At 33.5% G+C, this 21,742-nt stretch overlaps 3 protein-coding genes across 3 annotated transcripts; all 3 read left to right on the top strand.

Moving 5' to 3' along the window:
• Positions 1-637: 637 nt before the first annotated feature.
• LOC132718687 (vitelline membrane outer layer protein 1 homolog) lies at positions 638-3,078 on the top strand. Its single transcript, XM_060702402.1, has 4 exons — positions 638-927; positions 1,198-1,313; positions 2,033-2,221; positions 2,687-3,078. The coding sequence occupies exons 2-4, from the start codon at positions 1,308-1,310 to the stop codon at positions 2,951-2,953; spliced, it is 462 nt and encodes a 153-aa protein (XP_060558385.1). The 5' UTR covers positions 638-927; positions 1,198-1,307; the 3' UTR covers positions 2,954-3,078.
• Positions 3,079-5,663: 2,585 nt separating this feature from the next.
• Positions 5,664-8,077, top strand: LOC132718684 (vitelline membrane outer layer protein 1 homolog). The gene is made up of 4 exons (XM_060702399.1): positions 5,664-5,917; positions 6,284-6,396; positions 7,281-7,469; positions 7,722-8,077. Exons 1-4 carry the CDS (start codon positions 5,722-5,724, stop codon positions 7,965-7,967), a joined length of 744 nt encoding a protein of 247 aa, XP_060558382.1. The 5' UTR covers positions 5,664-5,721; the 3' UTR covers positions 7,968-8,077.
• Positions 8,078-9,679: 1,602 nt separating this feature from the next.
• Positions 9,680-12,762, top strand: LOC132718685 (uncharacterized). The gene is made up of 4 exons (XM_060702400.1): positions 9,680-10,141; positions 10,784-10,957; positions 11,917-12,041; positions 12,562-12,762. Exons 1-4 carry the CDS (start codon positions 10,074-10,076, stop codon positions 12,660-12,662), a joined length of 468 nt encoding a protein of 155 aa, XP_060558383.1. The 5' UTR covers positions 9,680-10,073; the 3' UTR covers positions 12,663-12,762.
• Positions 12,763-21,742: the final 8,980 nt, after the last annotated feature.

Below are 21,742 nucleotides of genomic sequence, written 5' to 3'. Positions count from 1 at the left end.
CACAACATTAAGCAACAGCTATTGTTACACAACATTAAGCAACAGATATTGTTACACAATATCAAGCAACAGCTATTGTTGCACAACATTAAGCAACAGCAATTGTTAGTCCTCAGTCTAAAATTAGTCTTTAGACTAAAACTGAGACAGTTTGGTGCTACAAAGAAAATATACTAACTTATGACTCCTATGTTAATACTTTTTTCAATTTCTGAATTGTCATGTAGATAAGCATGAACAAATTATGGTTTGAAGCATGTGTTCAATGTATCTCTTATCTTTTCTAAGAGGGGGTGAAATTAACTAAATTCCAAGTCATCGACTAAAGATCAAAATATTTATTGAAACGGTCTTAAGTCAGTGCAATAGTTGCTCATAAGGCCTAGGACTCAGGATATTACTTAGAACTTTCTATGAAACGATGCCCAGAAGAATAGAATATAGTTTTTGAATGTAAATGTTACCGAAATATTACTCTAGTATATCTTGAAGTTTCTGACCTACCGATAACAAGTAAGTGTTTCAAATCAAACAATAGTAGGAAATGCGTGCATATGTTATATTGCGGAAACAATATATGGTTTATCAATAAATATATCAATAAAATTTCAAATTTGATGATCCTCGCACAATTTGTGAAACGGATATGGTTTAATATACGTTCCCGAAGCCTTATAAAAGCTCAACCCTTCTTGTAACTTCACAGTTTTGCACAGGATCTTCAAGAACATGGGCGTCGTAATGCGAGAAATTTTCTTATTTACCGTTATTTTTCTTGTAGGCCGAGCGCTATGTGGTGTAGATAGAGGATTCGAACCGACTGAGTGACTGAAGGTGTGAAAGAATTTCAGATACCTGATGATGATAGTAACACTAGTGATGGTGAAGACGGCTTCATAGAAGAATCAAAAGCAGACGACAGCTCAGGTAATGAAATTGTCAAATCATGATTTTTATCATTATTTAGAAGAGAAAGACTTATGTTAGTTCTTCAGCTGCGTTTTTATTTTAATTAAAATTATGATTTAAACGTAAAATAAAAAAATGTACAATATACTAGAATATAAACCTGATAGGTAAGTAATTCGTGTGTGATATATCTTTCATTTATTTATTTATTTATTTATTTATTTATGTAAAAAAAAATTTGTCTTACTTGAGAATACATTTCAAAATTTAAAAATTTTGTTTAAACAGAGACTTATAGGCTGTGGACCAAAATATTGAGAGTAAATAATGGAGGACCTTGGGGTACATGGGGGAATATCAAGTTCTGTCCTGGTGATTCGTATGCTGTTGGCTATGACATGAAAGTAAGATTAAATTCTTTGTTTTATAAACACATTTGCGGGTGTTTCTAAATTAAACATCTTACCATTTTCATGTTTAAATGTTGAATTCTGCTTGAGCCGGTGCAAGGGGGCCGTGGACGGTAACTTGCACTTACCATTACTGCCCATGAACACGCTCGATCAAACCGAGCCTGCAACATTTTTTCAATTTTGTCGGTATCTACGTTCTTAGGGAATTTGTTTTTCTCTATGTCATTATCATTATTTTAGTCTCCCCCAACTTGATTTATCATCTTGTGTCTAATTTAATGGTTTTTAGACATTGGGCCAGGGAGGAGCTCTTTTAGTAGTAAAGCTGCAGTATTCAAAACTATTACTTTAATTTTAGATTTATACATATTATCTTTATTTTTCATAATGTTTGCCTAATTCTAGAATTTGAGGCACGACATCAGGCTTGTCATTTTTATTACAAATATTTGATATTTGAAACTCTCATTTATGTTTCCCTTTAAATAATTGGCATGGTGGAACTTCATTGTAATCGTTTAGACTTCCATTTATGCATTTGTACAAGTTAAGATGTGTCATACAAGTTTAGATCTATAGATTGCTTTTAGATTTTATGCCTGTGGGATCAGTTTTGAGTCAACAATGAACTAAAATGATATTAAAAAGTTAGCATAAGAAGCTTTATCATAATGATATGAATAAATAATAAATTGTGTTTACAAATCCAGATCGAACCCTTAGAACACAACGACAATACTGCGTTAAATGCGATCAAACTAATCTGTGCAAATGAAAGAGGAAAATACACCGGTGAAGTAACTTCAACACAAGGCAGATGGGGTTCCTGGGTAGGACGAATAAATTGTAACGGGCACAGACACCTTGCCGCGTTCGATCTTCAAGTAGAAAAACCTCAGGTACATTTTAATCCATTTATTCATTCATTCATTCATTCATTTTATTTATTTATTTATTAATTAATTAATTTATTTATTTATTTATTTATTTATTTATTTATTTATTTATTTATTTATTTATTGCTTTATTTATTTATTTATTTATTATTTATTAGTATCTATTTTAATGTTTATCTATTATTGATTTATTTATTGTAAATTCAATAGTTATTTATTTATTTATTTATTTCTATTTATTTATTTACTTATTTATTTATTTATTCATTCATTTTTTCATTAAAAGTACTTTCAAATAAATAAATTAATTGATTAATTAGAACACTCTACATATTGAAGAAAACGAATTTATAGCAAGTCACAGTTGTTTTGCTGATTTTGAGCCTCACAGTTTTATTTACTTCAGCCATCATTCAAAACATTTATTTACAAGACTGCCTTAGTGTGATCTTAATTTGTTTCACACAGGGACGGGGGGACGACACAGCAGCCAATTACGTGAAATTTAAGTGTCGGTGTCATGGTGGACATGCCTACGAACTGGTCAAACCGCCAGGACACGGCCTTTGGGGAAAATGGGGCGCATGGAGCGACACATGTCCTAAAGGATCAGGAATTTGTGGAATCCAGACGAAAGTAGAGAAATGCCAATGGCATGGAGATGATACTGCTCTTAATGACGTCGCATTCTATTGCTGTAAGCTGCCGTGCAATTCAGATAGCCTTAGTGACTAAAGATGAATTTTGTCCGACTTTATATATGTCACATTTTCTTTTGATACTTTATATATAAATACTTTTGATAATTTTCAATAAAACGTCTCTCAGATTTGTAGGATGTCGGACATGTTGAATTCTTACGATGTGTTGTTTTTACTGTGACCTGCAACCAAACGGAAGAGTAAATATAAATACTTATATATCAAGTTAAGATATTCTCTTTTTCCACGAAAATAACAATAACAAATAATTATCACAATGTTACGAAAGATCGGAGGGGACATTTCAACTTCAAGTCAAGAATTCACGTTTACAGCTTCACGAATTCACGAGTTAAACTTCACAAGTACACGAGTTCAACTTCCTAAAGTTCACGATTTCAACTTCATAAAGTCACGATTTCAACTTCACGAATTTACGATTTCGATTTCACAAATTCCCGATTTAAACTTCACAAATTTACGATTTCAACTGAATACGAGAAATTGAAAATTGTGAATTTGTGTGTTGAATTCATGAAGTTGAAATCGTGAATTAGTGAAGTTGAAATCGTGAATTCACGAAACTGAAATCGTGCAGTTGAAATCGTGAAAAGAACAGTTGAAATAACTTCCGTTATATATTCATTATATGGCGTGCTGTCATGAAGCCTTAATAAAAGAATAATGTCTAAATTCCATCCCCTCCAATATTACACATCAATCCACAGTGAACAAGACACATGCGATGTTATTTAAGTTAACACATAGATAAAAACTCATATTGCGTCGAAAGTAAGAACATGTAGTATAACATAGATAAAAGAAATAATAATGATGTGCAAATTTTAACATATCCAGAGATAAAGAAATCAAAATTCTCAAAGATAAAGCAGTCACGTCCAAACATAAAAAGCCTGTGTGCATGTATGCAAAGAGTCCCAACGTTAGCTAGGTTATTAAAATTGTTACAATTAACTTATTTTGTTTGTTTGTTTTTTGGTTTTACGTCACATCGACACAGTATAGGTCATATCGCGACGTTCCAGCTTCACTGGTGGAGGAAGACCTCAGGTGCCCGTCCGTGCATTATTTCAGGCACGAACGGGCACCTGAGTAGAACCACCGACGTTCCGTAAGCTAGCTGGATAGCTTCCTCACATGAAAGAATCCAAAGTCCCTGTCAGGATTCGAACCCACAGCGGTGAGGGGCAAGTGATTTGAAGTCAACGACCTTAACCACACGGCCACGGACGCCCCTTAACGTAAGATGTATACGTATAGGCCTTTATAGATATAATTATAATAAATACGATGATGTTAAAATACAATGTCTAGCACAAAAATAATTATATTGTACTTCACAGCTATAATACCATTTTTTGGACGAGGCACCAGACGAGGCCAATATAAGTTTTTCAGCTTTGAACTAGTCCAGTAAAATCAATACATAGAATTAGAAATGTATATTAAAAAACTCTATATTTCACACCGCCATATTTTTTAGGAGAAAATACTTTAGTACGTTCAACTAAAGGAAACACTAACAGTGATTTTGTATTATATTAATGTTCTAATACAGCCAATGATATCACTCCACTTTAATTTAATATTGAGGTACATGATGTATATAGATTTTATCGTTCAAGTTCAATATGAATTAAACGTGACGTTTTACACGAAAAAATGAAATCGAGACTAGATGGAATACATTATGGATTGATATTTATTCTTAGACTCGGAAAATGAAATCGAGGCTAAATCGATATTAATAATTTTAATTGAAACATTGCGCAAAGGCAAGAAGTTCATTGATTTCCCATAATGATGAAAATAATTTATATTTGTAGCTTAAGAAATAGGAAGTATGGTTATTATTATCCATATCCTGGTTCCGCCCGATAAAATCATTGTACATCTAACATTCTCACAATGATAATTAAATTTTAAGTGTCGCTTAAAAGAGCAGTTTCATGAAAATGTTGAAAATATATATAAAAAATATTGTCAAGTGAACAAAGAAATGTAATTTACAGTTTGCAAACGGCATGTATTTAACCAAATAAAGGTCAAAATACGCAAAAATAGTCCATACTGTGTTGGTCACGCAGTAGAAATACGGTGATGAATACTGCAAACTCAGCACCTCATTGCAAATTTAATGTAAACCATCACCTAAATTGTGTATATTTTTACTTTTCTAAAAAATTTAAAAACTTTTCTTGAAAAAATGTTAGTTCATTTTTCTCAATATTGCATTGAAATATTTTGGCAGCAAATGTTCTCTAGTGTCGTAAATCTCCGGGTTATTCAAAACTCAACGTTAGGAAAATTTACGACACAAATTCAGGGTTTAGAATGCAATTGTTTACATAATTTGCATCAAACCCACTTATGTCATGTTTAATATTTATGATTTCTGTTAAGGAAAAATAACCGAACTTTTAATTTCTTATGACAGACTTGTGGTTTTATTCCAAAATAAAATGTGTTAAATTCATTTTTTTTGTGCTGTACTTTCTTGTTGTTGTTGTTGTTGTTGTTGTTGTTGCTGTTGTTGTTTTCGTTGCACTTATATTTTCAGCTTGCCATGTAAATAATATTTTAATAATACAAATTCGATTCAATCAGCCAAATTGAGAAAGATTAATTAATACCGGAAACACTTGATGATTGACGCAAACTGTTTACAACGCTTATCTAACGCGCCGGTGCACATTTCCGGGCAGGATAACGGTGAAGAACATTTTCAAATTTCATTTCCCATTTTTGATTGCAAACGTTGCGTTCTACGAAGCAGCGACAATGGTAATAAAATCAATCCGCACTCTCGTGGGCTTTATGCTTGTCGGTCAGATATTTTGTGCGGGATTCTTCCGCGTCAGAGATGGAATTGAGGGAGAATTCGAGATGCCTGCTGATGAGACAGTTAACCATCATTTAGAGACTGGAAATGATATTACAAGAGACTATGATGAAACGGAAGTCACTGAAACTGGTGGTATGTAAAGTCTAAAACTATTGAAATTTTCTTTTTACGCTTTTCTTATATTTTATTTGCTTTATTATATTATTTTTGCTTAGAAATACTTGTGTGCGTGCACGTGCGTGCGTGTGTGCATGTGTGCGTGTGTTAGTATCTTTTCCATTTTATGATATCTGAATTTATTTCTTTAAATATAAGGTAATGAATTAGTGATGAGATGTGAAAATGCACAGAATAGTACTAGTTATTTGGAGAATAAAACACATACATACCAAACATTAAGTACTACTCATGTTTTATTTTATTCACGGAATTTATTACGATAAAACATAATGTTATGATTGAATAAACTAATACCATTACATTTTCTGATTATTCTAGTCGATGCTAGATTTGTGGAAATGCTGCGAGTGAACAATGGGGGTCCATGGGGTAAATGGGGACCAGCAAAGTTTTGTCAGGAGGGATCTTTCGCCGTCGGTTACGACATGAAGGTAGAGCAAGCTAAATAATTTTGTGATTTAAGCATTTCTCAAGTGGACACTGATACCTGTTATCTTATGTTTATTTGGAGGTCATATTAATCAATATCGCCACGTATTATTGATGATCAAAACAGACTTCTGATGTATTTTCTAAACTTGTTAAAAATATTATTAAAAGAGGTAATAATTCTACTATTTAAGACATGCCATATGCTAAGTGTGCAGTCGGACACTTAGATTTCCTCTATTGATTATATTTGATGGACCAAATGATAGATTGTGAAAGACAGTTCTTAAAACCCATTGGTTTTGAAACGTTTTAATTTTTGTCTTCTGTCTTGCTTTGTCGGGTCGTTGTAGGTGCTGCTCTATCTTCCTTAAAGATATTGAGTAGTTTTGTTTATGTTTATTGTGTTTACTTTTTATATGTATTCATATGATCATTTACGCTGTCTCGTTTAAAAGGCACATGTTGCAGTTTAGTTTGGGCACCATCAATTGCTTTAAAACTTCTCAGTAGTGCTAATGTAGTGTAATGCTGCTGGCGGTTTATGGCAGCGCTGTTCCCCAGATGTATGTCATGTTTATTGCTATATTCTTCTTGTGTTTTTTCCTTTATTTCCACCCCTTCCTTCGCGTCATTATCCTTTTGTTGGTCTAAAGAATTAATTGCCTTCTCTCATATTCTTGTCGGTTTCTATGATTTCCTATTTTGAATTTATAATCACCACATGTGCGTGCTTTGCCATTGTACCCTTTTCTGTTTTTGTTTGGTGTCCTGCTGAGCTCCTTGCCAATGGTCATGTTGGAGGATGGGTTCAATGAGTGCCGCCCTTGCCTGTTGGTCCTTGTATTTATATTTGATAACTGACTATAAAAACCATTAATTACAGATTGAACCTAAACAGCTTACAGACAATACTGCATTGAATGCCATCAAATTGATCTGTGAGGACCAGGATGGAAAAGTTACTGGTTATGTCACGTCTACTGAGGGACCATGGGGATCCTGGGTCGGACAAACCAAATGCCGAAAGCATTTTTACTTCAGCTCTTTTGATCTTCAAGTAGAGAAATATCAAGTACGATTTTCCTTTTAAAGAAGCTGAGACTATTTCTATTTTCACATACATTATGCCGCTGATTTTAAAACGGGATTTTCTTATGTTAAACATACAAATGTATATAGTCTTTTAATTTTAAAGCTACAATTATATTTTCCTCGGGTCTATTTTTTTTTAAACTAGACAGTTAAACTTATGCAAATTTGTTAATTTATATATGAACATTTACGTATTGATATACATTTTGTATATTTACATTCATAATTTTAGGGTAGAATGAAGGACGACACTGCTGCAAACTATGTAAAGTTTAAGTGTCGGTGTCGTGGTGGTCGTACGTACGAACTTGTCAAACCCCCGGGACACGGTCTATGGGGAACATGGGGAGCTTGGAGCAACCAATGTCCGAATAGAACAGCTGTATGTGGAATTCAGACAAAAGTGGAAAAAGCTCGAGGCAAATTCCGTGATGATACTGCCTTGAATGATGTCAGATTTTTCTGTTGCAAAATGTAATTTATATATCCAAGAAAACTTTCTTTTTCAAATGCATCTCCAGAAAGACGACGAACTAATATTTAAATTCAAAATGTCATATTATTCATCAATCTATTATTTATCTCAGAGTATTTATTATACTATTTAGCCAGAGACAAGGGTTAAGCTATATGCATATTCAGAACCAGCGACCTTCCGTAAGCTAGCTGGATGAAAGAATTCAAATCCCGTCAGTTATCTAGAAAGTTTGTAAATGTCATATAGCTAGATTCAAATAGAAATTATGCCGCAGTACCTCCAGAGGCGAAGACATGACCAAATATAGATTGTCATATTACAGGTACACCACAGTTTTTATGCCCCCACAGAGTGGGAGCATATAGCGTTGCACTTGTCCGTCCGAGTGTCCGTCCGTCCGTCCGTCTGTCCGTCCGTACGTCTGTCCGTACGTCCCGAAATCTTGTGAACGCAACTTCTCTTAAACCGGATGGCAGATTTTGCTTAAACTTTCAGGGATGAACAACCTTAATGTGTAGATGGTAGTAAAGGAAGGAATTTTTGCTGCGACCAAATTTAACAGAATTATGGCCCTTTGTTGATTTTTTCACTATATACTGTGTAGAAATTTTGTGAACGCAACTCCTCGTAAACCGGATGGCAGATTTTGCTTAAACTTCCAGGGATGAACAACCTTAATGTGTAGATGGTAGTAAAGGAAGGAATTGTTGCTTCGACCAAATTTAACAGAATTATGGCCCTTTGTTGATTTTTTCACTTTATACTATTTGGAAATTTTGTGAACGCAACTCCTCTTAAACCGGATGGCAGATTTTGCTTAAACTTCCAGGGATGAACAACCTTAATGTGTAGATGGTAGTAAAGGAAGGAATTTTTGGTGCGACCAAATTAAACAGAATTATGGCCCTTTGTTGATTTTTTCACTATATACTATGTAGAAATTTTGTGAACGCAACTCCTCTTAAACCGGATGGCAGATTTTGCTTAAACTTCCAGGGATGAACAACATTAATGTGTAGATGCAGTAAAGGAAGGAATTTTTGCTGCAACCAAATTTAACAGAATTATGGCCCTTTGTTGATTTTTTCACTATATACTCTGTAGAAATTTTGTGAACGCAACTCCTCTTAAACCGGATGGCAGATTTTGCTTAAACTTCCAGGGATGAACAACCTTAATGTGTAGATGGTAGTAAAGGAATGAATTTTTGCTGCGAACAAATTTAACAGAATAATGGGTTTTTGTTGATTTTTAGTTTTCAACTTGTGGCACATGTAGTCCAAAAAATAGTTGACCTAGAGTCATAAGATTGACAGAACAGTGGCGTGTGGGGGCATCCGTGTCCTATGGACACATTTCTAGTTTTACTTGATTCAAACAGTCATCTTTTAGCTATTCCGATATATAAATAGGCATAGCTTCATCCAAATTGCCATATTACATCAGTACCACCAAAGTTATAGCCAGATGCAAATTGTCCAACTACAGATGTTCCAACAATGGCAGAGCGGAAGCTAGCTTCATTGTGCCATGTTACAGCCATTTCGAGATATATATTAAAATTATCATATTACAGCTTTTCCAAAATATCTGTTTTTAAACCATATTTGTACAGTCCAGTTGCCATTTTAAAGCTATCCCGACAGATATTTAAATTTTAGATTCAATTTGTCCTGTTGCAGCTTTTCAAACAAAGGCAGAGTTATAGCTAGTTTTAAATTGTCATGTTACATACTTTCCATCAATTTAAAAGGAACTAAGGCAGGGATGTAACTTGTCATTTTACAGCTATAGCAACAAAGGCTCAGTTTTATCAAAGTGTAACCTACATTGTACATTCAAAGTCTTTATTAAAGCGGGTGTACAGTTAGATCCAAACTACCATGCTATATTATCTTTGAAGAAGAAGCTAACTGTAATTAATGTAAGGTATCTTAGATTAAAATGTTCTAAAGAACCCTACAATCATGTTAGTTTTTACATAGAGTACGTAGACAGTATGTTTAATGTAGATAACGTGATTGTGTTCTAAATACTCATTTGACATTTGTGCTTCAACTCCGCTGCCTTATCTTTCTTGTCATTCATTTCGACGCATTAAGGAAAATGCTGGCATCAATAAATATAAACATTTTCATTATTGTGCTACCGTGTTGCGTGTCGGGATTTCTCAAGTAAGCCATTTGTTATGTTCTGCATTTTTTTTAAATTTTCTTATTTACCGATATTTTAAAATCCAAATCTTTTACTTTACACGAAATTAACAAAAGAAAAACAGGGCAACCCAAATTGTTCAGTTAACGTATTCGCTTATATTAAAATATACTCTACAATGTGATTTTGTTTGACAATATGATGATATTTGCGTGGGTACAATGCATGCATACGTTCAGGTTTGGCGATAAAGATAATCGTGATCAAGTCATAACAAATAAAAAATGAGAGCAAAGTTCAACAAGGCAAGGCCAGGTTCACAGAACGTAACTGCTGATACAACCTAGCCCCACCAACAGGGCACACAGACACAAAACACCGAACCAAAACGTGAAAGGACGAAACCAGTGGCAAAACGGGGAACGGGACATGCATAACAAGTCAGTCATGCATGGTCATAACTTGATCTTTAAAAACGATTAGAAAACCCGAGACTATACAATTAAGACACATAATGAAGCAACGCGAAGACAAACTCTATTTCAAATTTAACTTAAGATGAAAATGTTCAGGTCGCCAGAAATGTATACCGTACATAATTTATTAAACAAACTTCCAGCCTTTTACCACTATTAAATTTCCTTGGTTTTATCACATTTAAGTCCGGGATGTATAGCTGATGAAGTTCAAGGTCAGATGAACTACTCGGTGAAGAACATACTCGTGGAACCATTCTTTCATCACCGGATACAAATGAACATCACTGGCTGTAATACAACCAGACTAATCACGTATATGGAACATGCCTGTGACACACGCAAGGACCTTTTTAATAAGTAAGTGTCAAACAAGTATATGCAATCACAAATGTATGTTAGCTGAGCAGCGCATCACAATACAACACACTTTATTCAGCTTTATACGTATTAAACTTATAAAGTTTGTAGCAATATCAATCAACACAAATACAGAGTGAACCTAAACAGAAATGGTTTACACATGATATATACTGTTGGTAATCATAATCATAATATGTACAAGACTTCATTTTCAATTGTATATAAAGCAAAAAATACAATCGTAATAACGTATAAGGTTGAATTTTATTATTTATACAACAATGGCACAATAGCGAATGTGATCTAATCTTATTCAGTTAAAGCTTAAACCAGCATCACTTTCGTACAGCTTCAAAAGTCTCAAAACTGTTGACGTCTCAAGTGTAGTGCCTATGAAAACCTTTTAAATTCTGCTTACTAAGTTTCATAAAGTGTTTCACTTTGCCTTGTCTTTCACTGTGTCCTGGTCTCCCCTTATTGTCAATGGGTATATAGTACTATTTACACAATCATAAGCTGTATGGCATGACAGTTTGCCTGATCAGCGCAACACATCGGAGTGCTAGGTGATGCTGGCTTGGTTATGTCTCTGGTTGTAGGTTATTCAAGCATTTACCACGTCCGTACAACGTTACCAGAAACTAACCAAAATGTAATTTGCTCACTCCTAGTGTTCTGAATAAAATGATATGCTTAAAAGATCTTAGCAGATATTACAGGTAGAAAAAGGTGCATGGTTATGCCAAAATAAGTACTTCTGCAAACAATAGTGAGTGGTATTAAGCTTAACTAGTAAGTACTGTTGGCGTGGACGCAGATGCCCAAATTTTCTTATCTAAAGATATTCAAGTTAACGAAGTGCAAACTACAAACAAATTAATGGTCCTTATCACTTTGTATAAACGAAGGGGTTTTTTTACAAATAATCAAATTAATACCACTTGGTTTCTTTTAAGTTTTTCGCAGACATATTTCCCTGGAGTTGGATACTACGTCAGTGCACATAATGGAGTGTCGGAAATAGCCGGTGAGAGATACTGGGAGCTAATTGAACATTCTACTGGTAAACAGTATGAAGTGGGTAAGTAATCTTCTGGACACTGAACGATTAGCTAACTTATTGACAAATCTTGAATTTGAATTCTTTTCCCGATTTACTTATTCCATTGGTCATTATATTTCTACCATGTGAAAGTGTTAAAACAATTGCTAATACCTAAAATTTACACCGTATCAATTGTCATATAATTTGTAGAAAATATTACACAAGTGTATGCCAATTAAACAATTATATATAACTCTTTCGAAATAATTTAAACTATCAATAAGTCTGTGTTGGTTACAAGTATATAAGGGCAACCATTACCTCACAAATTGACCTTCACAAGAATCCGTGACACTTTCAATTTGAAAGTAAAACTGAAATCAGCTTTAGTTGATGCCATAATCTTTAAAAAGATAAACTTTACTCTTATTGTTATTCTGTAGATAATAGTTGTTGTTTGTTATTGTTTTTTTTGTTGTTTGTGTTTTGTTGTTGTTGTTTTATTTTGCGGGTTTATTTCAGAACTTTAATATTTAATTATAAATTCTTCTTTCAGGTTCAAATTTATATATTCCACAAGACGGTGATCATGTTGCTTGGAATTTGACCGAGCTAGATTTATCAAAATACATAACTACAGAAAAACCCGATGCATAATTATTTAATCTGTGCGGAGGGTGAAGGAAAGACAGAGTGTGGGGTTAATGATCTGATTTAATTAGTACTATAAGTTGAAGAAAAAAATGTATTGAATTAATTTTGTTTACAGTCTTTTTTCTTCTTTTTTCGTATTTTTATCATACATGTATTGTGTTTGACAACGGAACTGCTGTTTCGCATTAATATTATTCATATTTGCTGGTCGATAGCAAAACATGTGGGCGAATAACGGAATAATCCTCGCCCATAGATTATTTGTATCTACTGATAACAATTCTGGTGGTGCGTAAAAAATGAGAAAAAAAAACAGCACGGCATAGATTTTGAAAACATAATAACTGCCTTTGTATAAATAGTGTGGTGAGGTATCCCTAACTTGAAAGTAAATATAACTCATCTGTTTTTACAGTAATGAATGAAGTTTGTATGTTCATACGCTATTATAAGAAAATAAGTGCGTAATGAAAATATCAATTTTCGTTATTTCGTTTCCGAAAACAATTGACTTTGAAAGAAAAAGAATCAAACACCGGCTGTCGGTACAGATGTGAATATCTAGCTCTCGGGTAACTGTTTAGCGGAAACTCAGAAGAGCCTCGTTACCGCCATAAACAGTTACCCGAGAGCTAAATATTCCGGTCTGTACCAGCATCCAGTGTAAGATTCTTATAATCTTCATAACAAAATCTAAATATTGAATCACAACGCCAACCAGCGTGATCGGAGCTGATCGATTTTGTAAAACAGATTGCAGCATGTGCTATCACGGTTTTGCAACCAGTGCCTGGGCAAATAAAAAACGTTAAAGTAAAGTACAAAAATGTAATTCTGTAGTTTGAACTATTTGAAACACGTATGCATTCAATAGGTTGAATAATTAAATATGCTTTTACCAAGCCATGACCGATTTCATGCCAACTCGTTTTCTATTGAATACTATTCTATATAAACATAATATATACAAAACATTGTGACAAACGCTGGGTCTTAAAAGCACATTATGCCTCAGAAATCACTTTATTTATTAAATGTTAACATTCATAATATAAGAACAATATAATATATTCTGAAAGTTAAAAGAAATAAATGTTGTGTTTTACTATTCATGTTCTATTTATCGCTTACATCTTCTGTTGAAAGAATACAGGCAACATATATTTTACATATAATAGAGTCACTTATCTACTTCATATGCAGCTTATTTTGCGTTTCATCAGGAAATAATTGAGAAATTCATAGAGATAATGAGAGGATTATGGTGGTTCTTGATCGCTCACTTTAGATGCATTGCTAGGAAATATCTAAGCTCTTGGCATTGTAGTTTCACAAAAAAGACTTATAAGAATTATATTTCTTATAAACTAAATGACCCAAGGAATGATTTATATAACACAAGGTGATGCTACATGCAAAATATCTAAACTCTTAGCATTGTACTTTCAGATGAGATTTTTAAGTCGTTCTATGTACATAAGTGACCCCGGGTTATATCAATTTGAGGTTAATTCTGGCCGAGAGGCTTGACTAACTTTTGTACAACAATGCTTCCTGCCAACTATATAAGCACTTGGTTTGTATTCTATACAAGCCTTTGTAAATTAAATAACCTCCATCCAACCACATTATACGCCCCCCCCCCTTCAAATTTGTTCCCAGGGACGTGATTCGAGATCACGCAATGCTACATGGATCATTCATGTAATGTTTGGTCAGAACCTGTCGAGTGGTTTAGGAAAAGAAATTCTGGACATTGTGGATTGTAGTATAATACAAACAAAAATTGATCAAGCAGAGGCGAGGAGACAGATGTTCAATTAAGAAATTATACAGCTAAGTTTGATTTGTTTTGTAGGTTTTTATTTACACTTATACTGTAGAATTCATATTGCAACTTTCCAGTGTTTCAGTGTTGTTATATTTTTCTAGTCCTTCGGGAACATTGATTCCAGCACTTTGTGTTGAAAATGAAGTACCACTCAGGGCATGAGGGATGTTGCACCTTTTCATTTATCATTATGCATAGATTAAATCAAACCGAGTCTACAATTTTCATGAAATTTTGTTGTGATTAATGCTTCCGAGGGATCACACTTTATCCAGATTTTTCTCCATCTAATAAATGTTACACATGTATGATTTCAAATACATCATGACATAATTATTTCTTGATGGGATCTGCAATTGTATAAGAAAGAAAGAAATCTGCGAAAAAATACTTTTGAGGGTAGGTCCAGATAAACTATTGAACTATTGATCAGTTAATTGCGTATTAACAATTTTGATTATCATTATTATAAAATCAAAGATCAAAACATGTGCAAGGCAGTATGTACTCTTAATACTAATGATATCCCAAGGTTTTATGTGCATTTAATAAAACATTTTATTTGTTTAACATAGCTTATTGGTCAAGTTGTCAAGTTTACATAAAATTGCCACTGATTAACATGCCTCATATAAGTTTTGTTGTTGTTGATGTTCTTGTCCTCCTTCCTTCCCCAGTGCATTGCAGTATATTTAAATGTCATTGGTTTATTTTTGTCGCAGCCAATCCAGCCAAGCCTTCTATTAGTCTAAAACTAGTAAAAATGTCAGTATGTGTTGCTGTGAGTTATAAACAATTCTCTTGTCGGCTGACGACCTTTTTATTTATTCTTATTTTGAAAAGATATTCCCATGGCCAATGTTATCTATTTAAATCTTTGTAAGGTTAGATAAGTTTCTATCAAAACAACGGAATGATTTTGCTGTAAAGCAATAAATATTGTCGTCTGCTATATTCTCAACCTTAAACTAATGAAAACTGTAAGGTAAGCAAATCGTGTGTATCACAAAACTTATATCGTTATCGCAGTTGTCTCTTTTGTAAATACGATTTTATTTTACATTGTTGAGTACAATACTGAATTCTATTGACGCGTGCAACTCTCAGACATATATTTAATGAGGTACTAGCCGAGTCTGATATAGATATTGCAGCTATGTTGGCATCAGTAGAAGTATTGTTCTCAACAATGTGTAATGACCTCTTTATTTCACAAAACCATTTTATGAAAATTTAACATGATTTATTACTTCAAGTACAATAATGATTTGTTATGGATTTTTGGACTTTAAAGTCTGTGTATTTTGAACATATTGATCTTATATAGATGATATTGAATGAGTGTAGTTTAATACATAATTTATTGAACGACTTGAATAAAATCATTGTTTTATTCAACGAGTTCAATAAATTTAGTATTGAATCGACGCGAATATAATATTCTATTTATGATATATATTAAATAAGAACAGTAAATTGTTAAAATGAGTATGGTTTCAATGATGTGCCTATAGTGTTTCGCTAACATTAGCGCGCTTTAACGCTATGTTTATATATAGCGCAAATGACGTCACGTCAAAGTGTTATTAGACTAGTGTAATATCGTTTTTATTTGTTTGGGTCGTCAGACCAAACAAATAATGGTAGCGAAATTTCAGACTCTAATGCTGTTAATTGCAAATGCCGAATGTAGTCCGCTTTTTTTGAAGCGGTTACTTCCCTTTATATGTACACTGACACCGAAAAATTCAGGGGAGATCACTGCGTAAAGATGGGCAAATGACAGGCGCATTAATTTTCAAGCAAAATAATTCCCGAATGGTTCAGTATGTGTTGCTGTGAGTTATAAACAATTCTCTTGTCGGCTGACGACCTTTTTATTTATTCTTATTTCGGAAAGATATCCCCATGGCCAATGTTACCTATTTAAATCTTTGAAAGGTTAGATAAGTTTCTATCAAAACAACGGAATGATTTTGCTGTACAGCAATAGATATTGTCGTCTGCTATTTTCTCAACCTTAAACTTATAATAACTGTAAAGGTAAGCAAATCATGTGTATCACAATACATATATCGTTATCGCAGTTGTCTCTTTTGTAAATATGATTTTATTTTACATTGTTGAGTACAATGATTTTTTACGCTTGCAGCTGTCAGACATATATTAAATGAGGTACTAGCCGAGTCTGATATAGATATTGCAGCTATGTCGGAATCAGTAGAAGTATTGTTCTCAACAATGTGTAATGACCTCTTTATTTCACAAAACCATTTTATGAAAAGTTAATATAATTTAGTTCTTCAAGTATAATAATGATTTGTTATGGATTTTTGGACTTTAAAGTCTGTGCAATTTTTATAGTGAATTTAAACTTACGTTAAAAGCAACCATATTATTCTTTAGTTTATAACGCTTTTGTCTAAATACATAGATGATAAAATGACACGTTCTTTCTTGTTGTTTATCGTTGGAAGCATCATTACACGCTATTTCACGTACTATTTCACGTACAAGATTGTGGATGCTTTCGACTTCTAGGTGAAGTTTAATGTCTTCACGTCTCAATGAGTTCATATATTAGAATTATATACAAATCAATTGCAAGGGAACATAAGCGGCTAGTAATAGCAATATTCAACCGCGACTTTTCGCGCAGAGACATTTCCCGGCATAAAAAGTCGAGGCTTAATTCTCAAAATTGTTAGTTTACAAGATATGCATAAAAATTCGCGAATGATAATGGTCGCAATCGGCTACTTAAAGAAGGTATATGTAGCTAAGTCTACTGTGTAGACAGAAAATGTCACGTTTTCTTTCGTAAAACTCTTCATTTGACGACTCGATAGTTTCTATAAGCCGCGGCATTTCATACAATTTCGACATAAAACCTCGCGGTTTTAAAAGTTGCTAGCGACATTTTATAAACTGACGGTAGAATTTCTCGCGGCCTAAAAATGGACGCAACAGGTCACCATAATGTTGAAGTCTTTCAGGATTTTCTCTCAGGGAGGGAAAATAATATTTCTTTGATGCAGTTACTGATGGTGAACACGCAACAGCTCCCGAATTACGGAAAATGTACAGTTTCAGATATTTGTTGGGCTCAGCTGTGCTGGCCATTTTGTAGCTCAACATATTGTGATATCTATGTGATATCAGTTTGTAAAAAACGGTCGGTCTTGCAGCCGAACTTTAGCTATTTCTGCCAAACGTAAAACTCATGTTCAATGTTTACTAAATGACCATATCGCTCATACAATGGCGAACCTAGTTTTGGTAATTGCTTTGCTTTGGTAGCATTAAAATTTTATGTCAAACATTTATGTCATGAAACTCAGTTATTTTGTATTTGAAAAGTCTCTTGTCATTCATAAGCCATTTCAATGATTCTGTACGTCAAATCAGTCAGTATTTGCTCGAGGCATCCGGTTCCGTCTTCTTTTGTTCATCAAAACGACTTTTAATTGTTTTTACATTTTGCAGCAATGTTGGATCGTCACTGTGTTTTTACCAGTATATGTCCAGCCACCACTGATACGAGTGAATACTTCGAATTTTATTACGTTTTATTTTTATGCTCTTTTTATTGCCACCTGACCATCTTTTAGACATTTGGAATGACTTGTTGGGATCAGATGAACATAGATATGGTGGCTGATAATTTTATCGTTCCTTTGCTCAACATCGGTACCAATGTTTTGAGGTGGCTGGCGAAACACCCGAGACACTTTTGGATCTTATCAAACAGCTTAATATTCATTCTGTTCGTAGACATACGTTATCAATATAAAAATAGAGTTCTTATTATGATGTGGTTTCCATGTTACATCACGTATCGTATGCTTTCAGCATTGTTTGTAATCAGTGTGCCAATAGGAAAAGAAGAAATAAGAACTCTTATTTTATTCAAAACTTAAATCGTTCATCATTTGGCCGTCTGTGGACCAATGGAGAAGTTGAACTACACTTTGGTAAAGTATCTGCCGCGGTTGGAACTATAGATTGCAACTTCACATGAAATTTACTGATCAACAGTATTCTTCTGAAGAAGTAGCTTTCACACAATTCGTTCCCTGGTTATAGTTGACATTGCAGGCAGAATGAGATATGTTGAGTGCGGTTTCATTGGACATCTCAATGATGCATAGCAGTTCGGTTTGATGCGCCACATTGGAACTGATCTACCTTTCCCAGACGATTGTGTTCTCAGCGACAAAATATATCCAAATAGACACCAATTGTAACCCCGTGTTCTGAAGTTCAGTTACGACTGATGAAAGCTTGATAAAAGTTAAAGTGTCGAAAGTTGAACAGGAATATTTGAAAGTGTCGTGTATGTGTTGAGCATGCCATTGCTGAAAGTAAGAGTTAGTTAAGTCAGTCGGAACGGTATGGAGACATCGTGGTGAAGTTTTAACACGTGTTGTAACGAAATGCACAGGTTTTGTTTGTCGGGGAAAAGTCGGATTGAATATGCATATCAATCAATTTATTGCATTATATTTCGTAGGGCACATTTCTCGGTTCAAAAACAAGTATTTAATTAAAGGCCCTTTGAGCCCCAAAAGTGCTATAATTCATATTTTTCAAAAGAATTTCACTCCTGATGTTTTGTTTTAGTTTTCTAAATAGAGCTTATTGGCCAAATAGCAGTCGCCTTTTGCTTCTATGTCATATAAGTAATAAGTATAGTTATAGTGATTTAGCATTTTTATGGAAGTCAAAATACCACATTGTTTAACTTTTGCTGTATTTATGGCATATTATTTCTCTTCAAGGCTTTCTCTGTTCAAATGATAAGCGCGTATCATGCTTCAGTCCCATTCTTAAAACACTATAAAACATTTTTTGCCCATGTTAGAGGAAATAATATGCATTTATTTCTGAGGAATGATGTGCCATTAAAATATATATAAATTTACAGCGCAAAAGATTATTATATACTTTAATTGCTTTTGTTATCTGTTTAAGCGGCGCCTTTCATCGCGTTACATTTTAATCTTGATAATCAAGTCTTCTATTATCTTGAGAAAATGAAAAAAGAAAATGCGTTATTAAAGATCAGTTATACAAGTTGCTGACGGGATAAACAGGAAAATATAGCCTGACCAACAAGTATAAGCTTCCACTAGCGCCTTGGCATATATTACTCTCTTCCATACTAACTGTTTAACTTATACTATTATACAACATTTACGAGTTTACAAATTATTTTTCTAACCACTGTTCATAATGAAGTGGGGAAGAATCTGTTTTGTGGAACTGTCTTACTGGCTGAGTGCCTCGTGATGGCATTCTGTAGTCTGGTATGTTGGCCTATTTTCTTTTGGGCTTCCTTGTCTCAGGTTTAGGAATGTCAAATGAATGAGACGTAGAAATTAATAATTTACCACTTATTTCATCAAACGTCAATTAGTCTGCCTACGGAGAAACTTACACATTTTGCTTATACGGTACTTTATAAGCTTTTTTGACTCAATCAGATAGGGAAGGTAGTCCTCGGGTTGGGGTGTTCATAAGCTCCGTGACAAATTACTGCTTGAAAATCACGCTTTTGAATGTGACTGCAATAACGGCAGACTGCATGACAAGGCTCCTGTAATATGAAATGTTTTCGTTGATTTACGTCCTCATGAAAACTGTTTTCGTTGAGCAACATAAACGTACTCTCTGATAAATCTACTCATTTTTATGGGCGAAAAGAATATCTTTTTTTAGTTTTTCTAGCATAGAAATTATATAAAACGTGGTATATTATAGTATCTTTACATATTTCCAACATCAAGGAACATTAACAATGAATTCCGTCCTGGAATATGTTTCTTATACTAAAATTAAAGTATCAAAAAGCATGACACGTGTTTATTTTGCATAATATGACAGTTTAACGTTCAATAAATAAAACGAACAAAACAATAAAAATATATATTTACCATTTTAATAGCACTTTTAACACAAAAGTTGCTCTTATGACATTCCATTAACCTTGAAAACAGAAGCAACAAAGCTAAGAAATCAGGATACGCGCATCTAACCGAGAAATGTAAACAAACTTTCAAAAGCGCAACCAAGCGGCACAGTACGCCACTGCAGTTCAGTTTCTTTGTTATTGTGTGACCGTCACCGTCACCGTCTTAAATTACAAATGTCTATATATATTGCTATTGCTTTGCAACGAATAAAACAGTGAGCGATGTCTTCCCTTTACGAGAGGATCGGTATGCAACTCGCATTACAAATTTGATGGAGATAATAATTGCGCGACAAAATGTAACGTCATACAGTTGTTTGAAATGTATGTATTGTTTTTGTTTGTTTGTTTTTGTGTTTTTTCTCGGATTTTTCCAATATTTATGTGTAAAATTTTATCAATTGAAAACTGTTTTGTTTTACAATACTTTTTAATTAAATACGACTGCTTTGATAATAGAATTAAACGTAATGCTTATATTGAAAATAACTGTTTCTGAAAATTTGCCAGATTATTTTAGAAAAGTAGTCTATGTTTGCGAGGGTCGAATAAAAGTTTTAAATGTTCAGTCTTGAAGCATTATTGAAAAATATATACAATGATGTTTCCTTTTGAATTCAAAGTCTAATTCGTAGATTTATGTAGTCTCTTTTATATCTAATAAATAAATAACCTAGAAACAAATGCTTATTTACCAGTGTTGATAACAAACATCTCAATTTACTATCAGCACAACAATGGAAAAATATAATATCTTTTGATATCAATACAATGAGTATCCTATTGCTGAAATTATTGAGTTAAAATGTGTATTAAGATTATATTAAATGAGTGTAGGTTCAATTCTAAATTTTATTTAAGGGTTGAATAAACGTGTATTATGCTCGCCTCTTGCGATCAATATTACTTTTTCCTGGCGTTGGTAAGTATGTTTAAAATTAAATAATCAACCAATGAGGCTACATAAAAATAAAATCCTATTTAAATATTACATAGCAAATAATTATTACATCTAGCCTATTACAAATTTTGCCGAGTAGGTACAAAATCAAGCAGCGCGCTGACCATGAATGACCGATTCCACCTTTAAACATTCATACCAAGCCGTTTCGTACTCGGCATTCGGACACGGTTATAAAATGGAAAGCATTTTTTAAGTTATCTGAAATAATGTGAAATACCTTTCAATGATTATTTTTGGACAAATTACACTCTTTGAAATCGAAATGAATAGTTCATCTGTTTTATTACTCTTTAAGTATCACAAATGATTAGAAA

Source organism: Ruditapes philippinarum, unplaced genomic scaffold (assembly GCF_026571515.1).
Source record: "Ruditapes philippinarum isolate M1 unplaced genomic scaffold, ASM2657151v2 ctg941_1_1_1_1, whole genome shotgun sequence".
Lineage (NCBI taxonomy): Eukaryota > Metazoa > Mollusca > Bivalvia > Venerida > Veneridae > Ruditapes > Ruditapes philippinarum.
Note: the sequence above shows the minus strand (reverse complement) of the source record. Positions and strands in the feature narration are given on the sequence as shown.

Excerpts from the sequence above, each read along its gene's own strand:
- LOC132718687 (XM_060702402.1), top strand. Across the intron at positions 2,222-2,686 it reads TTCAAGTAGAAAAACCTCAG|GGACGGGGGGACGACACAGC; the intron begins GTACATTTTAAT and ends TGTTTCACACAG.
- LOC132718684 (XM_060702399.1), top strand. The coding sequence starts at position 5,722 with ATGGTAATAAAATCAATCCGCACTCTCGTGGGCTTTATGCTTGTCGGT. Across the intron at positions 6,397-7,280 it reads CCGTCGGTTACGACATGAAG|ATTGAACCTAAACAGCTTAC; the intron begins GTAGAGCAAGCT and ends CATTAATTACAG. Across the intron at positions 7,470-7,721 it reads TTCAAGTAGAGAAATATCAA|GGTAGAATGAAGGACGACAC; the intron begins GTACGATTTTCC and ends TCATAATTTTAG.
- LOC132718685 (XM_060702400.1), top strand. The coding sequence starts at position 10,074 with ATGCTGGCATCAATAAATATAAACATTTTCATTATTGTGCTACCGTGT. Across the intron at positions 10,142-10,783 it reads TGCGTGTCGGGATTTCTCAA|TCCGGGATGTATAGCTGATG; the intron begins GTAAGCCATTTG and ends ATCACATTTAAG. Across the intron at positions 10,958-11,916 it reads CGCAAGGACCTTTTTAATAA|TTTTTCGCAGACATATTTCC; the intron begins GTAAGTGTCAAA and ends GTTTCTTTTAAG.